We start from the raw sequence: 27,133 nt of genomic DNA, 5'->3' as shown, positions 1-27,133 counted from the left end.
TTGGCTTCAATCTCTACTCCATGAATTTCGTGTCTCTTTTCCTCAACCCTCCATTCTCTGGTGTGACTAATTTCAGGTAAGTCCGTTAGGTATAGTTAGTATTGAGGTTCGTGGGTGGCGTGACCCTTTCATGTCCCTTGGATTAATCTTGGAAGTCTGACTACCATTGTAGGACCCTGTTATAGCGCTTCCTCGTGGTTCCTGCCACACCGGATTACCAACCAATCAAACCAAATGCTTTGTTTGTTTTCCATGCAATTCATTCTTCTTTGTATGACTATTTTTTTTCTACACGAAATCAAACAAAAATTAAATCCCAATCATATATATATATTTTTTATTTATTTATTTCTTTTAATATTCTAACCTTCCATTATTATCATTTATTTATTTAATAAGACTTTATTTTATTTTTGACACATTGCCTTATTTAGTTTTATTATTTTGTCGATTTATTTTATTTATTTTCTCGGGTATAAAAAATTAGTGTCTACAAATATATAACTAATATTTTTTAAAATTAAATGTTTACAACTTTTATCTAAAGTATAAATTTTACGATTTTATAAATAGACAGATTCAACCAAATTTGTAAGAGTGGACTAATTCATTCAAGTGGGCTAATTGAATCACTAAAGTAATCATAAATTTATTTATTATAAGGGGATGTAGTCTTGGGCTAAGGCCCTTGTTGTTAATTAACCATTCAATTATTTGGTTTTATTTAAATTAAAACATCTCACACCCCTTTTCAGACCTAAATTATTTAGCTATTTCTTACAAATTATCTAATCAAATCTATAAATTTGTTGTGCATTTTAAGTAAATCGGTAGATATTTATAAAATTGATAATTTATTTTAAAATAATATTAGTTATATAAAATTAAGTGAATAAATAAATAACATTAGAACATGTCAATTATTTATAAATATAAAATTAATCAAAATATCACTATTAAATAAATAACATTAATAAAATAATAGTTATATTTTTTATTTAAAAAAAAATTAATTATTTCTTGATGTATAAATATATATTTATTTTATGAGTAATGATAGAAATTTCATTTTCAAGTATACATCTTTACTCTTATTTTATTTGTGTAAAATCATGTAAATAATTTATAAAGTTATAAAATTATGAGATTCTAAATTTAAAAGAATATGAATTTTACTAGAAAATTAAGTTTATTAAGAACTATTTAATCAAATAAATTTTAAGTCTCTGTTTTTGTACAAAATAAAATATCATTTTAATATCATCAATGTATATGTATATTTCATTATTTTTTTATATATTAAAATCAAATATTGAATATTATAATAAATATTTAATTTATTAGATTATTTATGCATAACTTATGTAATTAATATATATTTTATATAGAGTCAAATAATTTATTTGAAGTCCATAATAGAAATGATGTCATGGCAACGTCACGAGTTATTCTTTTTACCTGCACATAAAAATTAAAAATATATTTATTGGGCTTATTTGAAAACGGGCTAGCTCAACCCCTTTTTAGCCCAATCATTGTTTGTATATAAGGGTAACTGGGCCTTCCGGGCCCACATAAATTATAATCTCTTAAAAAAATATGTATTTGAAAAAAAAAATGAATTATTAATTCAAAATTTTGTTTGATAGATATGTATATTATTTAACATTATTTGAGTGAATTATTTAAATATTTAAAAATCTAAATTAATTTGTGTTTATATATATATATATTTAATTATTAAATTGTGAATTAATTTTTGAAATAATAAGTGGATCATACTCTCTTTTTTTAATCTTGGGCTTACCTTATCTTAACTTAACTAGTAGGTACAAGATTCTTGGTATTCTAATAGAAAAAATGTTATTTATTCTATTTCACTTAGGTATATTTTAAATTAAATTAAAGAAATATAATAATTTTGTATTTTAAATTAATAAAAGTTATATAATCTAATAATTAGATATCATATTAATGTTAGTTATTATTTTGGGTTAACTAGAAATTGTCTGAAAACCTCAATTCAAAAACAGAGAATATAACAATAATGATTATACTAAAAGTCATTAAAATATTTATGTAAGAATTTCAATCTCACATAAATAAAAATAATCAATATAACATATAAGAAATTTTAAAAGCTGTGAAGTTGCTTTAGGTTTTTCCATAATTTATTTTACAAAACAATATCATTTTCTCCTTCTTTTAAAATATGAAACTTAAGTACATGACATCCACAAGTTAGATTAATTTAGCTCATTTATTTTGATGAAATGTATTAAAATTAATTTTTGGAATGAATTTTCTACAGAATTCAAACTATATAAAAAAAAGGAAAAAATGTTTAGTAGATGATCCAAAGAGATTGATCCCAACTTTCTTTAGTTGACAAATTTATGACAAATATCTTATTAGAATCAAAAATATTCTCATTTCCTCAAAATCATCACCAATCATTATTCATTTTTCCCTTCTACGTTATTACAATAACCCGAATCCGAACAAGACCTAAGTGTTACAAGTGATTTCCGCGATAACATAGATCAACTAAAAATAGTCTAACTTTATAAATAAAAATAGTGTTACTAATTAGTAAAAAAGAAAAACTATTTATTTTGAAGTAAGACAAGTTACCTCATATTTGGTCTAAGTTGATTGGAGATTGTTTTCGATATTTTATTGTCCTTGAATAATTTATTTATTGAATGTTTTGCTTGCAACTTAACTTAAGATATTTCGTGTTTATTTAGTTCGCTTTCCTCCCGAGTATGTGAATATTAATGATTTTTTTTAATATAAATAAAATGAAAATGTAATTGGACCACTCAACATATACTTGGCCTCATCCTTTAAATGAATTAGGGTGAAACGTCTTTATTCATTACCCTATTGAATGAATGAGACGATGAATATTCAATTTTCTAAGGGTTAGCTTTAATGGCTTAGTTTTAAATTTTATTTTGTTGGTATGATATTGTTAAATATGTTTAACATACTTAATCTTATTTATAACTTTGTTTTTTCTAATTAACTTATTCATCCGGGTTTGTAGAAATAATCGACTTAATTGATAAAAAAAAAAGTCGGAGTTTGTAGAAATTCTGGTTAGTTCTCCTTATTATAAAAAAAAAAATTATTCATCAAACTATCTTCTCACCCAATTTAATTAACTTATTCAAAAAAAATAACATTTTATTTATTCAATGCAAATAAACTTAATTAAAACTAACACTAAAGAAGAAGTTGATTAAAAAGCAAATGGCAATAAATAAAAGTAGGATTTTCTCATTGAATTGTTGATGTGATCCTTTTTGCCACTATTAAAACAAGGAAATAAGTTGTTTTGATTTTTCATTAAACTAAACTATTTAAATGTTTAAAAATATTCAGATATTCAACACTAAACTAGTTTAATTATTTGACCCAGTTAATCAAAATAAATATATTTTTTTTTTGTATAAATCAACCAATTTTTTGATTTTTTTTTGCAAAATTTATATAATTTCAAAATTACATCATGTCTAAATGTTATTATTTCTCCATCAATCTCTATCTAAATAGTCTATAATAAATATTGAGAATAAAATTAATCTCTTTGTCCACTATCAAATTGGGTATTATGCATGTAAATTCAAATAATTCGTGAGTACAATGGTTTCTCAAAACATAACGGAAAAAAATAAGTTATAATATTATTTGTATCGATATCGTGTGACAACTATAGAAGAGGAGAAATTTCATAAATATAAAAAAATAGCAAATTTGACGTGTTTCACATGATTGGGTGAGACTTAGTTGTCGAGTTTAGTACAATGACCTAATTTAATTAGTTTTTTCTGTTTTTTTTATTTATATTGAATCAATGACCTACTTTAAAGAGTTTTTATTTATTTATATTGAGGGGATATATATTATATTATTTGCTATTTTGTATTATTTTATTTTGAATTCTAAGGAATTAACACAATTTTGCTTCATCTCATAGAGGTAATATGATGTTTAGTGAGCCCTTATCTAGTGAAGGCTGGTCCTAAAATCTATAGATCACATTAATGTTCATTTTGAATAGTCCATTTTTTATTAATTAATTTCTGATATTTTTTTAAAATAAACTCACAATAAGACAATTTATTTTGACAGAGAATTTGAAACTCCATTGTTTGGAAATCATCACCACTTGTATTATTTAAATGGAATAAACTATATTATTATTATTATTATATAAAAAGTTACCAAGAGCTTACATTTCGTGTATATAAAATATTAACATGTTACATAACTTTATAAAAGTGTTCTTTATTAAAAAAAATGTATTCATTTCTCACTTAATTATCTTAATAAATCAAAATTCGAGTTTAATAAAAGTGTGGCACATACTAATTATGATGCTTATAAGTACTAATACTAATAAAAATAAACATATAAAATTAATTATTACTATATTTATTTACTATTTATATTTTTATAAGAACTTTTAAATCTTTTTTTATTATAATATTGGCATGTTGGAAACGGTTAGCTAAAGTTGGGTTTGAACAGATTTTTTTCTTAATTTGTTTCTTCTTAAAATATTTTATTAATATTTTGATTTAATTAAAATAATATTTTAAAATATATTTTAATTATATATATATTAACAAATTTAATTAAATTTATTCGTTCAAATTCAGTTACATTTTTATTTTTTCTTATAAAATATAATATTAAAAATGTAAATATCAACTCACAATCTATTTATTTAAGTGTTCTAAGTGATAATTAAACTCTGGTGAAATTTTATATTAATTGAGTAACTATATTTTAATAATACTTAAATTTTAAAAAAAAAATTAAAACTACCTTAAAACTAAACATGCATATAAATAAATAAAAAATAGATTAAAAAAGACTTTTGACCTAGACGAGCTCTCCTTAATTATTTATTATTTATTTGTTGAGTAGTCTATGTAACCAAAACATCATAATTTTAATTATAAATTGCCTTATTATAGTCTTATTTATCTTGATTACCAATCAAACTAAATAGCTTAAATTTGTTGTCATATATTTATTAATTTAGTGATTTGGTCAACCATATCTTATAGAAATAGTAATAAAAATATTTTATTGTAGTAGGAACAACTATAAAATATTTCCCCATTGGATCCCTATTTTTTATTTATTCAATAGTAGTAGAAATATGAACCCACATTTACATATTATAATATTATAATCATTTGATGTAATGAAAATGAAGTGATGATGATGATACTATTTTGATGAGCTACCTACTATATGATTGCAACTTATAATAGAAAACAAACAAATACAATCCTAATCTATAACAAGTTGAGCTTTCAAATGATAGACAATAAATCTAATAGGTAGTTTTGTTGGAACTTTTAATGATAAGTATTCTCGTAATAATGTGTTTGTTGTTGCCTTTGTCTTTGATTTATTAGCGTAATTTTTTCGAATTTGTAATCAAATATTTCTTAACATCAATAAATGAGAAGTTAATAATAAATCATGAGTTGATTTTGCATGACACTTTTGTTATGATTTTGAATTTTTAGTAGAGATTATTTGAATTGATTTTTGTTGACTAGAGAACTAGACTTGGTTGTTTGTTTTGAAAAAAGTTTTTTTTTTCTTTTGTAAATTAGATAAATATTTAAGTTTGATTTATTTTAGGATACTCAATGATTAGAAGAAACCATTCAAATTAAAACATGGAAATAGAAGACAATGGGATTAAATATAATAATGTCATTATTATATAGTATAATTATAAATTGGTAACCAATGTGCTTAATATTATTATATAAAAGAAATCACTTATATCCATAAAACAGTCTCAATTTATTTGACTAATATGAATTGACCCCCTTAAACATTGGAGAGACTATGCCCTGTTTGAAATTCACAAATAAATAGCCTCCCTTGTTTACCAAACAAACTAAAATAAGTTATAATATGAAAAACATGACTCAGCAACAAAACACTTGACTAAGTTGTTTATTATTAAAAGTCATGACAATTTACTAATGTTGTGATAACCCACTCTAAGAAATAATCTTAAATATGTGAAAACTTACCAAACAACAATTTTACTAAAAAAATATTGAAAAAAAAATAAAAATAAAAATCATTTTCTCTTACAAATGAGAATTTAATCTGTTTTTAATTATTTTTTATAATAAAAAATCATTTTATCAATTCTTTTATTAATCACACTATTTAATTTATTAATCAAAATAATAAAAAAATATTTTAAAAAATTTTAATTGTACCATTATATATTAATATCTTTTAACTTATTTTACCAAAAACAATCTCATCTAGCGAAAAAACGTGAATATCCCATTATCTATGAGGTCCATGTGCGTTTACATGCTTAACTCAACAGATTAGTTGCACTTGAAAGAATTATGAAACCGTTTTTCTCTTAGAAATCAATTTTAATTTAGTAACATAAATTCATATATAGCTTAAAAATATGTCGAATATAAATTGTTGTTTCAAGATCCGCAATATAAATTGTTGTTTCAAGATCCGTGTAAACTTGCCCGAGATTCATAAGAAATCACGTTTATAAATAGAGTTACATGAATTTAGTCAAACCATATTATTGTACACCTAAAATAGATGTAGAGAATGAAATTACTCTTCGACTCATTGGGCTCGATCGAAGGTTAAAAAAAGGTGTATCCGAATTTGTATCGAGAAATTGACTTAGGGTTTTAAGGCTTTTGATCTAGATCGAGATCCAAATACAAAATTATTTCCAATCAGGAATCTATTAGTGGTGGAGGGGGGCAAGGATGAGGAAGAAGACTATATCTTGTGTTTTCAAAAAAGAAAAAAAAGAATCTAAAGAAAGATAAAAAAAAGTAGACCTAGATGTTGACATCACATGGAGAGTTGGGTACCACTTTTTTCAAAACAAACAATTCCAATCCAAACAAACCCTAATATTGGAATTGGGTTTTGGTCAAAAAGGATAGTAAGAATATAGACAGCCAACAGCAAACATGCAATATTTTATTGTCAAAAAACAGACCAAATAAAGAGAAAGTGTTCTTTCCTCTAAAGTTAAAGCCTGACTACTCATCTTTTCCCAGCAAAATGCCCTCAACAAGTTGTAGGATATTTTGGTCATTTTACCCAATATCAGATTATTTGAAAATCACCCAAGATCAATCAAACAACTAGATTAATAATAATAAGTAAGAAATATAACATCTTCCATCCTATGTCTGGTACAACAATTGTATATAAATACAATTTGGCCAGAGAATTAGTGATCATAAGTTTATAAAATAGAAAGAAAGAAAAAAATTGATTCAATTCATGGTATCTGCTTATCCAAAAGCTTCACCATGTTCTAATTCAAAGCATATAGAAGGTAAAAACAAAAACACACCTCCATTTGCTCCATTCTGTCACCACCTGGGGAAATCGAGCTCCAACCGTTGTAGTCGGATCTGAATCCAGAGTATAAAGATTCTTCTAGGTTCGGGGATAAGAACCTATCGAACGTTTTATCCTCTATTTACAGATTTCAGAGGCTTAAACAACACCTAATAAGTAATAAACTTGACCATGTTTGTCAGACGAATCGAAGCTAACCTATATTATGAACAATTTTCGCCCTATTTCTTTCCTTTTGTTAGACTTCCATCTTCCAATACACATTATCATGTGCTGCTTTCTCCTCCCAAGCTGAAACCTTGGCCTGATGAGATGAAACAGAAACCGAACCCTTTCCACTATCATCTTGAGTGAGTTCGCAAGTTTCGCTAATTGATCCGGATCTAATGTCAGCAGGAGGAATGAAACAGTCTAATGATAATCCGGGCACATTGAAAGCAACTTCCTCTATAGTCCAAGCTTCTTCCATTCTAGTCTTGGTGTGGCTCATTGCCATCTCGCCAAATCTAAAAAGGGTTACAACCGATCGTCCTGAATGAGCTATCATGATTCCTTCAACCGGTTTATAGTCTTCGAGAAACGAATTCATCGTGGTTTCCCAGTAAACAGCATCTCCTCCGTTGATCTGAATTCGGGTAAGATGGGAATCCTCCATGTGAATCAGTAGACCTGTCTTCTGGCTGAAGTAGCCAAATAATACATGCCTTATGATTTCTGCTGGTCCTTCACTCCTTGCCTTCAAGGTTTGAGGATCCGTACAAAGCTTTAAGATAAAACAATCCTCACCATTGATGGCTTTCTCTCCAATGCATTTTGAATCAGAGAACATAGCTGCTGTTGTTCTTGGATCAATACCCTATAAACAGGAATCAAAAAACTACATTTCAGAAACTGATAGCATGTACAAGAAACATAATCTTGTTAAATTTGTTTCAGAATTCAACCTGAAGTGCTCGTCGCAAAGGTCTAACCGGTCCCTTTGCAGAATGGGCGCCTAACCATGGGGTATGTCTCCAAACAAGCTTACCATTACAGCCTGCGTGAACTTTACTTCCTCCAACTGCAAGTTCTACATACCACATATCCGGATTCATCTGCCAAAGAACAAACCCTCCTGATTCTGCATCTCTAGCTGCATGTTTGTTCTTCATAACACCTGTTGCAGTCTCGAATTCAGTAGCAACCATCTTCATCTTCCCTGATGTATATGTATTTCGAATCGAATTCTGCAACTTTTGTCCTCCTGATGCTGCTGTATATTGCTGTAGAATGTATTGAGCAGATGAAGTTTCCTGTATAAAATCATCAATATGCATTATTAGGGTTTAAGCAAACACAAAAAGCAAATTAAACAGAACAGAGATGGTTTGGTTATGATTTACAATGGGAGTGTCTTTAATACTGAGATGAGGAAGAGGATCATTAGTGCTAACATGCACAGGAGCAAGCGGAGCACCCAAAACACCTAACAAAAGTCTTAGATCAGATCGTTTATACGAATTAGAAGCTGCAGAAGGTGCTCTTGAAAGCTGTCCTTTCATCCATTGTCCAATACTCGAACCAACACGTTTAGATTCACCGATTTCACCTCCATCTGGATCAGGACCTTCAACCAACGGCGTCAATGTCTCACCTACAGGCCTCAAACTACCGGATCTCGAAATTAACTGCTCTTGATTTGCTACATACTGGTGATGATTCTTCTTCCGACGAAGGAAACTCGATATCGGCGACGCACTTCGTGCCGGACTCTTCGCACGTGACCTCGCCGGCGATAAACCTCGAACTACCTCCTCTTTTAGCGCCGAAAAGAAGCCTTGTTTCTTCTCCATTGCCTAAACCCTATCTTCTTCACACTATAGATTATAATCAGTCTAAATTCTCAATCACTACGCTTCTAACAAGAGATACATATCAACTAACGATGAAATCTCTTACAGAAATCTTTGAAAATGAAGTTAATCAATCAATCAGAAATCCACAAACTGTAGAAAACGAATAAATTGAAAGCGAGAATGAACAATTTTACACTGAACTGTAAACGAAGCAGATTTGTCAGAGAGAGATATATATATATATCAGTATCGATATACATATACATACATATATATATAGATATATAGAGAGAGAAAGAGATAGATATAGAGAGAGAACCTCTGGCTGAATGAGAAACGCTTTGAAGGAAGTGATGATTTTAGAGAGAGGAGAGAGAATTTAGAGAGAGAAACTAGAGAGAGAAAGAGAAAGGAAGAAGATGATGCGTGCGTTGAAGGGACTGACTGTATGAAACAGAGAAAAAAGAAATAGAAATTCTAGCGCGTGTTGTTTACGCGGAATGAATTTTTAATTTTTTAATTAATAATCTTACTATTTTAATAAATTAATTTATTATTAAGAAAGGAAAATAATCTCAACCACTAACATCTTTTTTTCTTTCTATATTGGGTTATTTGAAATTAATTAAATAACCTAACAAATCAATTTTTTTAAAGTTTTAATGTATATCCCAAATGATGATGAATTTTTTTTAAAGTGATTTTGTATTATTTTTCACATTTATTCAAATATATTTTATAAAAAAAATAAAATTCTAATCTAATTAGTTCGAGTTTTTTTTAATATATATATATATTTGATAATTTTTGAATATCTAAATATTTAATATGTTTGTGAACTAATTTTATAATAATTAATTAAAAAAATTAATGCATAAATTATTTTATTAAACAAAGAAAAAATTTTATATAATGTTGTACCTCTTATTAGATAATTTTTTTATTCAAATTCGATCTATATAATTGTTTGGCTGGTTAAAATTGATTTAATTTACAATATAGAAATTATTAAAATTAGCATATATTTTTATATCTTATTATGATATATAGTAAATTATATCATAACTCTTTCTATTCCATACTTTCTAAAAATTAGCATATATTTTTTATAAAGATTAACCAAACTTAATATTAAGTAAAATGACACTACAATAAGAAAATATGATAATTTTACCAAAAAATAACCATTATTTATTAGTGACTCAACAACACAACATTAACAAAATATTTATTAGTGAAAATATAAAAAATAATATTAAAAATTAAGTCAATTACTATTATATAACTCTAACAATTACAATTTTTAATTTGTCTTTTTCTTTTAATATTAGTTTTATTAAAAACATGGATTACTTAATGTAAAAAAAGTTAATGATATATATATTTTTTAAATTTTAAGAATTTAAGATTGTACTTTCTATAGTTATAACTGACTTTTGGTCTTAGGTAAGGAAGTGGTGTGAATGTTAATATTATAATATTTTTATTTTAATATATTGAAAATGACATATATGCTATATTAATATTTAAATATAAATTGATATAACCCAAAAGTTTTGGTATACTAGTAAATAATTTTAATTATGATACAAAAGAATTCAACTCAAGATTAAAGACACCAAAAGTATTGTAGTAAATTAAGAAAACAAATAATTTAAAACATGCATTTACAATTTATTTCCCAATTATATAATTTTATTGTTAAAGTAATTATTATATACCAAATTAGTTTAACTAAGTCAATAGTTTATTCAGTCAACAAATAAATTTATTTATAGAAAATTACCATTCTTCTGTATAAAACATTTAAGATATTATTTTCTACTGTTTTGATTATGTTTTAATTAATATTATCAAAAATAAAGAAAGTAATTAAATGTGTATTATAACTTTACCTTATTTTAAATTAATACATGGGGTGTCTTTATTAATTCAATCACTAATACTTATTTAACTAATTAGCTATATATTAATCACTAGTGATTCATTGTCTAAAGTAAATTCATATATATATTTATAAAGAATTAATTATCATTAAATTCATAAAAAGGAGTTACATATACAAATTAATTAATAAATAATATAACATAATATCTACAAAATTAAAATAAACAATTGATGATTTAGATATCAAATTATATAAACAAATTATTAAAATAAAACTCTCAATAGAAAATATATAACGATCAAACAATTTGTTGAGAGTTTATAAAAAAACGAACTTATTTTAGTTTCTAAACGATGAGGGTTGAAGTAGAGCAAGTCGAATGAACCAATGAAATGATGTCGAAAAATCTTTATAAAATATTATGCGCGACAATTAAAACTATCCTTAGTTGAAGGTCGTTAAACAACACTAGAAAAGGTTCTACCAAGTGAAAATGAATCATCTACATGTATGGTCGAAATAATTAAAAATTCATACAAATCATGGGAGGTAGTCATCCATATTAATGATCATATAGAATAATTTGTATTAAAAAATAATTCCAAATTCAATTAGTCATCCCTTGCTGTTAAGAAGGGAACCAAAATAGACTTGAGAAATAATCACAAACACAATCAGAGTATAAATAATAACGATCCACCAACAATTGAGATTATTATTCCAACTAAAAAAATTCGAGAAGAAAATATCGATACAGCTTGATAGAATGCTAGACCGAACAAAATGCAATATAAACTCAAATTTGAAACACTATTTCAATAATTTTTTTTAATATTTAGTTGGAGTCTCACTTGAAAATATAATTTATGTAACTTTGAGTTTGAACGAAAAAATATATTAATCAATTTGTTTAATTTTTGTTCATCTAATATCTTATTCGGGGATATACATTTAAATGAAATAATATTTTATAACATATCTTAATTATATATATATATATATATATATATATATATATATATTCATAAATTTAATATTGTTGTAAACTCCATATATTTGTAAAGAGTGTCATTTTGTTTGCCCATATTGATTTACATTAAATAATATTTTATAACATATCTTAATTATCCATATATATATATATATATATATATATATATATATTTAAATCCATACATTTTTAAAAGGGTCCTATCTTCCTTTTGCGGATGATGTTTATTTAATTCAAATAATATTTTTATAATTTATTTTAATAAATTTAATATATATTTTTCAAAGGGTCATATTTTTTTGAAGTTAGCTTACCAGTATTCCCCACGTGGATCCATGGGTCATTAAGTTGCCCTTGATTGAACTTAATTAAACTCACAATTATACATTTAAACCCATATATAAGAGACCATTTTAATTATTAAAGAATGTGACAAAGGGGGGGCAAAATAATTTCTCATGACCCTTAAGAGGACCTACACAAATTTGTAGTCTAATGGAAAATTATTTATCATTTGGTCTCCTCTAATATAAGATCTTTAATCAAATCTTCTCAACTTCCTTATTGGGTAGGAATTTTATTTTATTTTATTCTTATAATTTAAGTCACCATCACCTTGTAATAAAATAAAATGAATTTTATGTATTGTGTCATGATTATTATTATTATGAAATAAAATAAAACTTTTAAATAAAAATGACATGAAATTGATTTCACTGCAACTAAGTCTCGGTCACTTAATTACTCATTATTTATGTCCATGAAAAGGCAATTAAGTTAATATATTTGTTATTGATATCATATTTTTTTTTTGTCCACAAGTTATTTTTGGTGAATGTATAAACTATGCACAATACTATTTTGATGTTTTTTTTTCTGAAGACTTGGTTGTGTTTTAGTGGTTTTTTTATAGGTGGATAAAAACTTTTGTACATAAGTTTATAAGTTTCTTATGTGTTTCTAAATATAATTTAGATAATATAAAAATGATAGAGAGGACACTCATCAATGTCCTAGCTCCCAATAAAAAAAAGTTCATTTTTTTTCCTATTTAGTAATAAAAATTGATAAAAAAAAATATTATTTTTGGTGGAATTTGAACTCCTAATTTAAGTAAAATTCCAAGTTTGTATCTGGAACCACTATGATACAATATTATATGCTAAAAATCATATATTTATCTATATATAAATTATATATTTTATTAAATTCTCAGGCTTGTCGGACTTACCTCAGGACCGACCCTGATCACAAATAAAACACAGACAAGTAACAAGAGGAAGAAAAAAATGTACAATATATTCTTGTGGATTATTTGGCTCGAAAGAAATAGCAGAAAGTTTAGTGATTGTCAATACATTTACTCAAGGGAGGATAGCTCGGGTAGCCCAAAATATTTTGTAGGCAGATGACAATAACGACGGAAAAATTATGTATTTATTGATATTTTTCCGTCGTTAAAGGGAATTAAGGATGGTGAACTAGGTATATTTTCTTTGTTTGTTTGATATTATTATCCTTCTAGCGGATAAATTTTATGAACTTTTTTTAGGCTGGGTATATTTTAAATCATAGCTCCGCCATTGCATTTATTTCCTAACGCTATTATTATAACGATATGACAAGTCTTTTCGAGAAAACCGGTGAAGGTGACATTGAACTCATTAGTCTTTCGAAGATTTTCGAGCTCGTTAACGATAACACTTTTTTTATATTTTTTCATTTCTCGTTGGTGAACATTTAAGAAAACCGATTGAGGTGTTCAGTAAACTTTTTTGTCTTTTAAAAGATCTCTAAGCTCGTTAACGCTAGTCTTTTTATGTTTGTTGGAACATGGTTGGCAGGACCACATTGATAATCAAAAGTTGTTTTTTTTAAACTTATAGAGAAGAGGACAAACACAAAAAAAATACATTAAAACATGCGTGGTCGGCAGGATTCGAACCTGCGCGGGCAAAGCCCACATGATTTCGAGTCATGCCCGATAACCACTCCGGCACGACCACATTTATAATAAATATGCCAAATTTTAGATGTTGTAGAGAAGAGGACAAAAATAAAATGATAAGTTTAACTAAAAACGTGGTCGGCAGGATTCAAACCTGCGCGGGCAAAGCCCACATGATTTCTAGTCATGCCCGATAACCACTCCGGCACGACCACATTGATAATTTGTATGTCATTTTTTATAATCCATAGAGAAGAGTACAAAAACAAAAGGTAAGTTACATTAAAACATGACATGGGATTGCCCTTCTTCTTATTTCCTTCTCTTAAGCCCTTTTAGTGTAGGTTAAGAGCTCAACCCATATAGTTTTCAATAGTTAAAGTGTGATTGATTATCAATAATCAGTAGTAGGCTTCGAACATGCGCAAACAAATCCTACATGATTTCTAATTTTACCCGATAACTACTTTGGCCGGACCACATTGACAATCAACATGTCATTTTGTAAATGTTGTGGAGAATTAGATAAAAATTCATTAAAACATGATCGCCAGGATTAGAACCTACGCGGACAAAGCCCACATGATTTTTAGTCAGGCCCGATAACCACTTCGGCACGACCACATTGATAAACACATTCATTTTGTAAAAGAGGTCATAAACTAAATATTAAATTATATGAAACAATAAAGTGAGAAAAATTTACATTGTTTCTTGTAATCCCGATAACCACTCCAACACGACCTAGATAATATGTCATTTGTAAAAGTTGTAGAGAAACTCAATGTTAAGTTAATGAAACAATAAAACGAGATTGTTTAATTTGAAGGATATTTATGGTGAGTTAGTGTGACATCTCATCTAGTTTAGGTTGTCTTACTTCATTTTGTTCTAGGTGCTGATGATTTTGACAAATATTGGAGTTAGCTTAGGTTTCTTGTCTAGTTTTTTCTTCTTCTTTATGTTTGGTTGTTTCTCATTCAATTTTCTTTTCCACTTACTTTTAATAATAATAAATGCTTAATTTGATTCTAGATTATATGGTGTATTTATAGTATTTGAGTTATAGAGCATAAACAATCTAGCTATCACTGCATTACTAATGTGTTTTTTTTACAAGTTGTTGAATTAAAAAACAAATTTATTAAAATATACATATAATTGAACTCTACCTAACTTATAAATAGGTCAAAATTTTAATGTTAACTAAGTAAGACTTTAAGGTTATGTTTTGCTTGGGATAAGTATTAAAATTGAAGTTGGTGACTAAATCCAAGAACTTTTCAAAACTTAAATGCTTAATTGTTTCATAAAAGTTTTACTTCATATATAGAATTCAAAAACTAACTATTTTCAAAATTGAAAACCGTCTTTATTGTCTTTATTGTTAGTACTATTGTTGACCCACTCAAATATTTTTATCAATATCCTATTAATTAGAATCAAACAAGGTGGGGGGTTGTAATTGATATTGAGGTCCAATTATAATTTCTATGTTTGTTTGATAATTTTTTGAAAAAAATAATAATATTGTTCATGTTTCAAATTTAACCTACTAGTTCCATCAAAGACTTTAAAGCTATGTTTATTGGGTTAATAATTGAAATCAAATTTGAAATAGGAATCCAAGGGTATTTGAAACTATAACAAAATTTTAATGAAATTCACTCATATATGTATTCTTTCATTACAATTTCCAATTTTTAAAATTACATTTTAATGATTTTCCAAATATAAGATTTTGGACCAGTCAAATGCTAATTCTTAAAATTTAATTTATAATTTCATATATACCAAATTCACTTTCCTTTTGTAAATTTTGATTGTTTTCTTGATTGCCTACAAAATTGACTATATACTTAAAAATAATAATAAATTCAAGGTAGATTGATTTAAGTATTGTCCATGTAAGTATAAATTAATCCATTGTTTGGTTGACTCCCTTCTCAATAAAATTTATTACTATTTTCACAAATTATTTTTATCAAATTATTTCATTTAGATATTTTGAAATAACAGTTCTTAAATTCAATTTTTAGTAAAAATATTTAAGTTAAAGTTTAAGGTCATAATGAGAATCGTGTTACTTTCTAAATTTAAAAAGAAATGGTAAAAGTAAAGTGTGAAAAACTTAGAATAAATATGAATAGCAAATTTTAAAGTTGTTGGACAATTCATTATTTTAGTTGATGTAACATGAGTTGGATATAAAAAAATCTACGTATTTTAAGTATTATTTTATAAGAATACATCTGAAAAAGTGTAGTCTTAAAGAAAGTTTATGTATGTATAATAATGTCATATTAAAGTTTAATTGAATAATTTTGAAATTCATCATATATTTTTTAATAGGGATGTATATAATGTTATGACATATTTGATGTAAATGGTTGAATTCTGGAAAAAAAAATGTAAGTCTTAATCTTGCTTTAAATTAAAATCAATATTGTTTTGTTCTAAAAAAATGATTATTACAAAATCAATTTTTTTAACAAATCATTTTATAAGAGTAAAAAATAAAAGATTAAAAGAATATAATAGAAAAAGGAAGGTTTAAAGACCTAAGCTTCTTCTAAATTTAATATGTTTTTGAATTTTGAAAATATAACTGTAAGGATTTGTTTTGACATTGTATTTAAGCTATGAATTAATGATATTTTTAAAATAAATAAAACAATAATAAATTAATAATGCAATCAATAATGTAAAACATATGTGATTGTGGAGTTTTTGATAGATTATGAAAATAATCTTTATATTAGGAATATAAAATAATATATGTGAATAAATTATGAAAATAATTTTATATTAGGCATATAAAATAATATCGTTATTATATTATTAGTTTCCTTATTAATCTTTTATAATGTATATATTGGATATTTCATTGATGTAAAAATGAGGAAGATTAAACAAGATTTTCCCTATTCTTTCATAGTATCAGAGCCCTAGGTTCTCTTTTATTTCTTTTCTAAACCCAGCTTCCGCTTCTTTTCTCTAAACCTAACTTCCGTTTCTTTTCTTTCTCTCTTGTTCATCTATGGCCGAAAACAAGGTTCATCCAGCCACCATTGTTTCCAACATCAAGGCGTGCATCCCTATCACCCTTGATTATGAAGGAAAACAATACAACAGCTGGTCCATCCCTTTTCAACTTCATTGCCGTGCTAATATGATGATCAACCATATTCAACCTCTAACAGTTAATCCTTCGGCCGCGGTTCCCGCTCCGACGGAAGCCGAAAAGGTTTTAACACAGAGACTTGATGACATTGTTCGTCAATGGATTTACGGGACCATTTCTAATGATCTCCTAAATTCCATCCTCGATCCTGATGACTCGGCAGTTAATGCTTGGAACAGATTGCATAAATTTTTTCTTAACAACAAATCTGCAAGAGCTTTGCAATTTGATGCGCAATTTACAAACACCAAGCTTGCTCATTTTGATGGTGTTAAGTCTTATTGCGCTCAGCTAAAAACTCTAGCTGATAATTTGAGGAATGTTGGAGATAAAGTCTCTGACAATCGAATGGCTCTACAACTTTTGAAAGGCCTCTCGGAGGAATATAAGCCCTTTCGAACGTCCATTGGTCATCTTAACCCGTTGCTCTCTTTTGATACTCTTCGTTCAATGCTTGAATTATAAGAACATGAGAATGCTGCTGATCTCTCTATTGAGTCTCATGTAGAGGCTCACAACACGCAATCCCATTTATCGTCCCAAAATAATGCTGATAATTCCCATTATTCTTCTCGGGGTAATAATCAACGTAATGGTGGCAATGGCCGGAAAACCACAAAGGGAAAGGGAAGCTCCGGCAAGGGTAAGGGTGCCTCTAGCAATCAACAGCGTAATGGTGGTGCCTCGCAGCAGCAGCAAAACCCGCAGCGTGGTCCTTCCGCCTCGCACCAGCAAAAGACCCAAGCAGGATGGATGTATCCTCCACCTTGGGCATATTGGCAGCAAGGCCCTTGGGCTCTTCCTCCCTGCCCATATCCATCACAGGCACCAGACCCATCTCCTTGGTCCGCCACGAAGCCTAGTCAGCCTGCACATCAGACTGGTATCCTCGGGTCACAACCACCACAGGCTTACTATACGTCAGGCCCATCGTCTCAAGGTTACATGCCAACCAATATTGATCAAGCAATGCACACAATGACATTGTCTGATCCAAACTACTATATGGATACGGGTACTACCTCTCACATGACAAATTCTCAAGGTAATTTATCGTCATATTCTCCCTTGATCAATAGTCATAATAATTCAATTATTGTTGGCGATGGTAGCAAAATTCCAATTCATGGTTATGGTCACAAATCTCTACACCAAAGCACACTTCAACTAAAAAATGTCCTTCATGTTCCAAAACTAGTAAAAAATCTCATCTCCGTTAGGAAATTCTCTATTGATAATAATGTTTCCATTGAGTTTGATCCTTTTGGGTTTACTGTGAAGGACTTGCAGACGGGGAGCAAACGAGTGAGATGTAATAGTAGTGGCAATCTCTACCATTTTCTCACAGATCGTCAAGTCTTCTCTTCTTTCACACCGTCAGCTTTTTCAGTTATTTATCCAAATATATGGCATTCCCGTCTCGGACATCCGGGAAATGCAATTTTAAATTCATTGCATAGTAGTAATTTCATTCAATGTCCTAAGGCTAAACATGTTTGTCATTCTTGTCCTTTGGGTAAATTAATAAAATCGCCTTTTCCCGATTCTATGTCTCATACTACTATGTCATTTGACATTATACACAGTGATTTGTGGACATCCCCTATTCCTAGTTCTCTCGGCCATAAGTATTATGTTCTCTTTCTTGATAATTACACGAATTTTTTATGGACTTTTCCAATCTCTTCTAAGTCTCAAGTCTATAAGTTATTTATTCGTGTTCGAACATATATTCGTACTCAATTTGAGAGAGAAATTAAGGCATTCCAATGTGACAATGGTACTGAATTTAAAAATGTTCGTTTTGAAAAATTCGGTCACCAACATGGTATGACTTTCCATCTTTCTTGTCCTTATACCTCTCCTCAAAATGGCAAGGCCGAAAGAAAAATAAAAACAATCAATAATATTGTTAGCACTATTCTCTGTCATGCATCCATGCCACCATCTTTTTGGCATCATGCTCTCGAAATGGCTACCTACCTTCACAACATCTTACCTACAAAGCTTCTTGGTTATAATTCTCCAACTCATATTTTGTATCAAAAGCATCATAACTACTCTCATCTTCGAGTTTTTAGGTGTTTATGTTATCCTCTTTTTCCACCATCCAAAATACACAAGCTTGAACCTCGGTCTTCTCCTTGTGTTTTTCTTGGCTATCCGCCCAATCATAGGGGATATAAATGTTTTGATATGCCATCTCGAAAAATTATAATAGCCAAACATGTATGGTTCGATGAGTCAGCATTTCCTTTTTCCAAAATTCATACTCCGAAATCTCACACATACGATTTTTTGAGTCATAATTCAGGTGCCCTTAACACCCATCTCTTGCATCAAATTCTCACCACACCCGAGCACCAACACCAACCCACAACCACCCCCCACTATTCTCCTTCTCCCATAACATCCCACACTCACCCTGCGAACGAGTCTTCAAACTCTCACACTCCTCCTTCTCCCGTAGCATCCTACCCTCACCCTATGGCCACTCGTAGTCGTCATGGAATTGTCAAACCCAATAAAAATACCAAGACCACTCTCTTCACACTTCTACCTTTGTATCACCCATTCCAAAAATTCTCGTACACGCTCTACGTGACCATAATTGGAAAATTGTTATGCAGGAAGAATATGATGCGCTTATTGACAATGGTACTTGGGCCTTAGTTCCGCGTCCGTCTAATGTAAATATTATTCGTTCGCTTTGGATTTTTCGGCATAAAACGAAATCTGATGGTTCTTTTGAGAGACATAAGGCTCGTCTTGTTGGTGATGGGAAAACTCAAAGAAAAGGGATTGACTGTGATGAAACTTTCAGTCCGGTTGTGAAACCGGCAACTATACGGATGGTTCTTAGCATTGCTTTATCCAAGTCTTGGTCTATTCATCAATTGGATGTGAAGAATGCCTTCTTACATGGCAACTTGAATGAAACAGTATACATGTATTAACCTTTGGGGTTTAAAGATCCGGTTCGTCCTGATCATGTATGTATTTTGAGAAAGTCTCTCTATGGTTTGAAACAGGCACCCCGCGCTTGGTATCAACGTTTTGCTGATTTTGCTGCATCAATTGGCTTTAATCACAGCAAATTGGATACTTCTTTATTCATTTATCGCCATGATCATGACACTGCTTACATTCTTCTTTATGTTAATGATATTGTGCTCATTGCTTCTTCAGAGTCCCTTCGGAAATATGTCATTTCTCAACTTAACACTGAATTTTCAATGAAAGATTTGGGTCATTTGAGTTATTTCTTAGGCATTGTTGTTACCCGACACAAGAATTGTTTGTTCTTGTCTCAAACGAAATATGCTCATGACATTATTAAGAAAGCAAGTATGATAGATTATAATCTAGCTTCCACTCCTGTTGATTCTAAAGGAAAAATGAGCACTCAATCCGACATTTCTTATGGAGATCCTACCTCTTATCTTTCTTTATGTGGGGCATTACAGTACTTGACATTCACTCGTCCAGACATTTCTTATGCTGTACAACAAGTTTGTTTGTTTATGCATGCTCCTCAAGTTGCTCACATGAATGTCTTAAAACGAATCATCCGTTATATTCAAGGAACTGCTGATTATGGTTTGCAGTTATACAAATCATCTATTACTTTCCTTATTTCTTATACGGATGCTGATTGGGGCGGGTGTCCTGATACTCGTCGATCTACATCAGGTTATTGTGTCTTTCTTGGAGATAATTTGATTTCTTGGTCTTCTAAAAGGCAACCTACTTTGTCAAAGTCTAGTGCTGAAGCAGAGTATAGAGGGGTTGCAAATGTCGTCTCGGAATCATGTTGGGTCCGAAACTTATTATTAGAACTCAGATGTTCGGTTACACAGGCAACCTTAGTTTATTGCGATAATGTTAGTGCTATTTACCTCTCTAGTAATCTGGTACAACATCAGCGCACTAAACATCTTGAAATGGACATTCACTTCGTTCGTGAGAAAGTCCAACGGGGTGAAGTTCGTGTCTTGCATGTGCCATCCTGATACCAGATTGCAGATATTTTTACTAAAGGTCTGCCTAAGATTTTATTTGATAATTTTCGGGCCAGTCTCAGCGTTTGCAAAGCTCCCGTTTCGAGTGCGGAGGTGTGATAGATTATGGAAATAATCTTTATATTAGGAATATAAAATAATATATGTGAATAGATTATGAAAATAATTTTATATTAGGCATATAAAATAATATCGTTATTATATTATTAGTTTCCTTATTAATCTTTTATAATGTATATATATTGGATATTTATCTGATGTAAAGATGAGGAAGATTAAACAAGATTCTCCCTATTCTTTCATATATTATTTTATATTCCTAATATAAAGATTATTTCCATAATCTATCAGTTTCTAATAATCGAATTTCTCAACATTTAGAACATTCACAACTTATTTTCATAGATGACCTTGTTTATTTTCAATAAAATAATCAACAAAGTGTTGTAATGATATAGTTCTTATTCAATACCAAAAATTTAATGTTACAGACCATAACCCAATTAATGATATTTCTAACCCTCTTAAATATGAATTTAAGTTTTAATCAGAAAAAATCGATAAATTTATTTAAAAACAATATTGTTTTGTTCAAATTCAGATTTAATTAAATTTTTTTATTTTATTTAATTAGACATATTTATAAAAGCTTACTTTTTATAATAAACAAGTCATTTTTTAAAATTTGTAGAGAAAATGACCAAAACGTGGTCAACAAGATTCGAACATAATGGTCATCAAGATTCAAATCTATGCGGGTTTTTTTAGTAATGCCTGATAATCACTTTGACACAACCACATTGACAATCAACAAGTTATTTTTGTAAAAATGATAGAGAAGATAACAAAACTTAAGTTACGTTTAAATGTGGTAGGCATAATTCGAACGTGCACAAGCAAAATGATTCGAACTTACGCGGGCAAAACCCACATAATTTATAGTCATGCCTGATAACCACTTCGATACGACCACATGGATAATCAACAAGTCATTTTGTAAAAATGGTAAAGAAGATGACAAAACTGAAATATTAAACTACGGGCAAATCAATACAAAAAAAATAATACTAAACTTGGTCGGGATTCGAAAACAATATTGTTTTGGTATAAAACAGTCGTCAGAAAAATTTGAACATGCCGACATGATCTTGATAATCAAGGTAATTTGTCAAAACGTGGTCAACATGATTCGAACTTGCACGGCAAAACCCACTAGATTTATAGTCATGTCTGATAACCACTCCGACAATTCAGTTGCGGACAAATCAATACAAAAACATAATTGGCAGGATTCGAACCTGCGCGGGCAAAGACCACATGATTTCTAGTCACATGATTTCTAGTCATGCCCGATAACCACTCAGGCACAACCACATTGATAATCAACAAGTCATTTTGTAAATATGATAGAAAAAGGATAAAATGACAAAAACGTGATCAACAAGATTTGAACTTGTCAACATGCCCTTGATAATCTAGGTATTTTGTTAAAACGTGGTCAACATGATTTAAACCTGTGCGGGCAAAGCCCACATGATTTATAGTCATGCCTGGTAACCACTATGACACGACCACAAGAAGTCATTTTGAAAAATGGTAGAGAAGAGGACAAAACTGAAATGTTAAGTTGCGGGCAAATCAATACAAAAACATAATATTAAATGTGGTCGGCATGATTTGAACCTACGCGGGCAAAGCTCACATGATTTCTAGTCATGCCCAATAATCACATTGATAATCAACAAGTCATTTTGTATAAATGATAGAAAAGAAGATAAAATCGAAATGTTAAGTTCCATTTAAATGTGGTAGACAGAATTATGGTGTTTAACTGGTCGGTTAACCGATTAATTAGTTTCGGTTAGGGGTGTTCAACCTGTCGGTTAACCTGTTAAACGATTCCAGTTAAGTCCGATTTTACCTTTTATTTTTCATACCAGTTAACCGAGTAGTATTGATATCAGTTTTACCGGTTCTCGTTCTACAAGTTCCGATCGTTTAACCGTGAACCGATAACTCAACCTTTTAAATTAAGTATTAAATTTATTAAATAATTTTTTCAAAATTCTAATTTTTTTATATGTTATAATATATTATATAATAATATTTCATAGATATATTTAAAAATATATTATATTATAGTAATAATATTTTAAAATATAATATATTTTAAAAGTCCCAATTTTTAAATTAATATCAATATAAATTAGATTTGTTTTTTTAATAATTTTATATAAATTATATTTTAAAGTTTTAAAATAATTAATATATATATATTATTAAATATTATTTATAATATATATATATATAATATTTAAAAAAGAACCAATATAATTTATAAAATATAAATATATAATTAAATTATTAACAGTTTACCGGTTAAACCGCTAGAAAAATAGTCAACCGAAAATTGAACCGTTTAACTAGTAAAAAACCGGTTAATCGAAACCATTAAAACCGATTATCCAATAAACCGGTGAAAATAAAACTGGTAAGCTATTAGTTCGGTTCGATTATCAGTTTTTTGGTTTTTTTGCACAACCTTAATTTCGATTAAGTCCTGTTTACCTCTTATTTTACAAATTGGTTAACCGACCGATATTGATATCGGTTTTACTAGTTCTGGTTTTATTGGTTCTAGTCGATTACGGTCGGCTAACCAGGTTTAACCGGAAACCGATAATTCAATTTTTTAAATTAAGTATTAAATTTATGTAATGTTTTTTTTAATCCTTGTTTGCTTCATTGATTAGACTATTTTTTTGTGTTTATATTATATTATTGTTTTAATATGATATATTATAATATATTTAAAAATATATTATAATATATTATAGTATTGCAACACTATAAAATATTTTAAAAGTTTTTATTTTTAAACTGATAACTATATAAATTAAAATATTTTAAAAAATAATTCAATAAAAATTACAATTTAAAATTTAAAAATAATTAATATATATAAATTATTATATATTTAATGTTTACAAAAATAACTAATATAAATTATAAAATATAAATATATAATTAAATTATTATCGGTTATTATAAAAATAGATCAACCGAAAATCGAACCGTTTAACCGAAAAATGTCCTAAGCAGAATTTGAACTTGCGCGGACAAATAAAAAAATATTAAACGTGGTCAGCTAAAAATTATAATTTAAATTTTAAAAACAAATTCATATATATATTATTTATTATATTTCTAATATTTACGAAAATAACTAATATAAATTATAAATTATAAATTATAAATATATAATTAAATTATTACCGGTTACTATAAAAATAGTTTAACCAAAAATCGAACTGTTTAACCGATAAAATCCTTAAATAGAATTTTAACATGCGCGGACAAATAAATAAATAAAAAATAATATTAAACGTGGTAAGCCTTGGCAAGACCACATTTATAATTTAAAGGTGATTTTGTAAAAGGGTAGAGAAGATGACAAAATCCAAATGTTAACATAGATGAAATAATAAATTATAGAGAAATGTCTAAAGAAAAATATAACAAATAAATATCAAGCTTATATCAATAAAAAAAATAACATAGGATTCAAACTTACATGTTTGATAGGATTCAAACTTGCACTAACAAAGCTCATATGATTTATATTCATGCCTAGGGTTGTAAATGAATCAAATACTTTTGATTCGATTCGGTATTCGTATTCGAATTTTGATATTCGTATTCGTAATTTTGTGATTCGAATTCGAATAAAAATATTCGATTCGATTCGACTAATAAACGAATACGAATACAAAATCAAGATATTCGATTCGGTATTCGTTAATATTCGATTATATATATATATATATATATTATATTATATATTATATATATATATATATTATATATATATTATATTATATATTATATTATATATATATTATATATATATATATATATTATATTATATATTATATTATATATATATATACCATTTTATTAATTTTAATTTTATAAATATTATTTATTCTAAAACCCTAGTTCATATATATATTTCCTCGGTTGAAAACTTGAAACCCACATCTAATCATTCCGCTGTTAATCACTCAAAATCTACCACCGCCTCTATCTCATCTCTTCTTTTCTCCAGTCGACGTTACTTCGGTTGTCGCCGCTGCCTCCATGTAGTTCTCTTTTCCGCTCGAATATTGATTTACAAACCACTTTAATGAAATTTTCTTTTGATAACTATTTTTATGTTATGTTACGCAGAAATTTTAATTAATGGTTTGCATTGCATTGTATTGGCAGTTGAATATTGAAATCGTAATTTGAACATTATTATTTAATTTTTATTAGGTAATTTTATTGAATATTGTTATATATTATGTAAAAATATTAATTTTCAAATTTTCGAATAAATTGTATAAATATGTTTTAAAAAAAATCGAATCGAATACTCGAATCGAATCGAATAATACGAATATCAATTTCAAATCGAATACGAATCACATTAATTATTCGAAAAAATTTCGAATACGAATACGAATATTCGAATAGTTTCACGAATACGAATCGAATACAGTAATATTCGTTTCGATTCGATTCTTTTACAACCCTATTCATGCCTGAAAACCACTTCGGCACAACCAACCATATTGATAGTTAACAAATCATTTTGTTAAAAAACAAAATGTTCAGTTACAATCTATATACAACTGCTAAAGAAAAAAAGAACAATCAAATACCAAGCTTGCATCAATGCAGAAAATAATACAATTGGTAGCTCCTACAAATCGATCTCATTGTTTAAAAAAACAAATAAAAATTGACCCATTAGTAACAATGTGTTTTTTTTTTAATAATATGCAATGACTCAATCATCTTAATTACTAGAGTTGAGTGGATAGAAAGATGATAATTTCAAATGGAAATGTGCAACTTTACTAAAATAGCCAAACACTTTCAATGATACATCCCGCTAAACAACATAAAAGCACATTTCTTAATCATCCCTCCATTAAGAAGTTTATTAAAAAACTAATAAATAAGTCCTTAAACTCTAAAATTTTAATTTTTACCAGTATCTTAAGAATGACTAAATTTTGATAAAGAAAGACAAATTATTTTGTTAATGTAACGTTGAGAACTAAAGAAAAATTAACATGACACTCTTACAATATTTATGTTCCCACACTCCGATTAAACTTAAAGCGTTTCCAGATAAATGTTTTAAATGAGTTAAAAAAACAAAACTTTAAAATTGAGTAAATGATGTGTTTGTCGAAAAAACAAAACATCAAATTACGATATTCTTTTTTCCTTTAAAATATATTCCATTAAAAATGTTAAAAAATAATACTTGAGGGCCTAAATTTAAAAATTTGATAGAAAATATCAAACTTTAAAAATAATTGAAGGATTAGTTGTTGATTTTCTCTAGTTTTTACATCATTCAAATTCTCTTTTAAGAGACCAAAATATAATTGGGCACTTAAACCATTTTTTTATGATAGTTTAAATTATTTTAAAACAAATTAAATTCTACTTAACAATTTAAGCCAAAAACTCAAATATAAATTACCCTTCAATGGTTTGATTTTGTTATCGAAACTTAAGTACATTTTATTTTAAGCGCAATCGAATTATATTATAGAACACATATTTTAACGTGGATAATCATCTTCTTGTTAACAGAAATTCAATACATAATCTCATGTCTCTCTTGTTTGGATATTTGAACTTTCTTAATGATATGGTTTCGCATATAACTTCTTCTTTATTTTCATCTATTTTAATCTTTTAAACTTTTTGCTTTTCCTTTGTATAATATTTGTTGGCAAAGAGAATTGTTTCAAAATGTAAAAAATTAAAATAGAAAACTTGTTAAGCAA

General features: G+C 28.0%; 1 protein-coding gene and 2 non-coding genes across 3 annotated transcripts; all 3 read right to left on the bottom strand.

The window, feature by feature from the left end:
* Positions 1-7,180: 7,180 nt before the first annotated feature.
* LOC124941719 lies at positions 7,181-9,663 on the bottom strand. Its single transcript, XM_047482066.1, has 3 exons — positions 8,796-9,663; positions 8,358-8,705; positions 7,181-8,269 (listed from the first exon to the last, which is right to left on the bottom strand). Exons 1-3 carry the CDS (start codon positions 9,243-9,245, stop codon positions 7,652-7,654), a joined length of 1,416 nt encoding a protein of 471 aa, XP_047338022.1. The 5' UTR covers positions 9,246-9,663; the 3' UTR covers positions 7,181-7,651.
* Positions 9,664-14,051: 4,388 nt separating this feature from the next.
* On the bottom strand, positions 14,052-14,133 carry TRNAS-CGA. Its single transcript has one exon. It is a non-coding gene; the product is annotated as a tRNA-Ser (tRNA).
* A 75-nt stretch (positions 14,134-14,208) lies between these two features.
* On the bottom strand, positions 14,209-14,290 carry TRNAS-AGA. Its single transcript has one exon. It is a non-coding gene; the product is annotated as a tRNA-Ser (tRNA).
* Positions 14,291-27,133: the final 12,843 nt, after the last annotated feature.

The sequence above is a fragment of the Impatiens glandulifera genome, chromosome 6 (genome assembly GCF_907164915.1).
Source record: "Impatiens glandulifera chromosome 6, dImpGla2.1, whole genome shotgun sequence".
Taxonomy (NCBI): domain Eukaryota; kingdom Viridiplantae; phylum Streptophyta; class Magnoliopsida; order Ericales; family Balsaminaceae; genus Impatiens; species Impatiens glandulifera.
The sequence above is the reverse complement of the archived record's forward strand: the minus strand, read 5'-3'. Positions and strand labels throughout refer to the sequence as shown.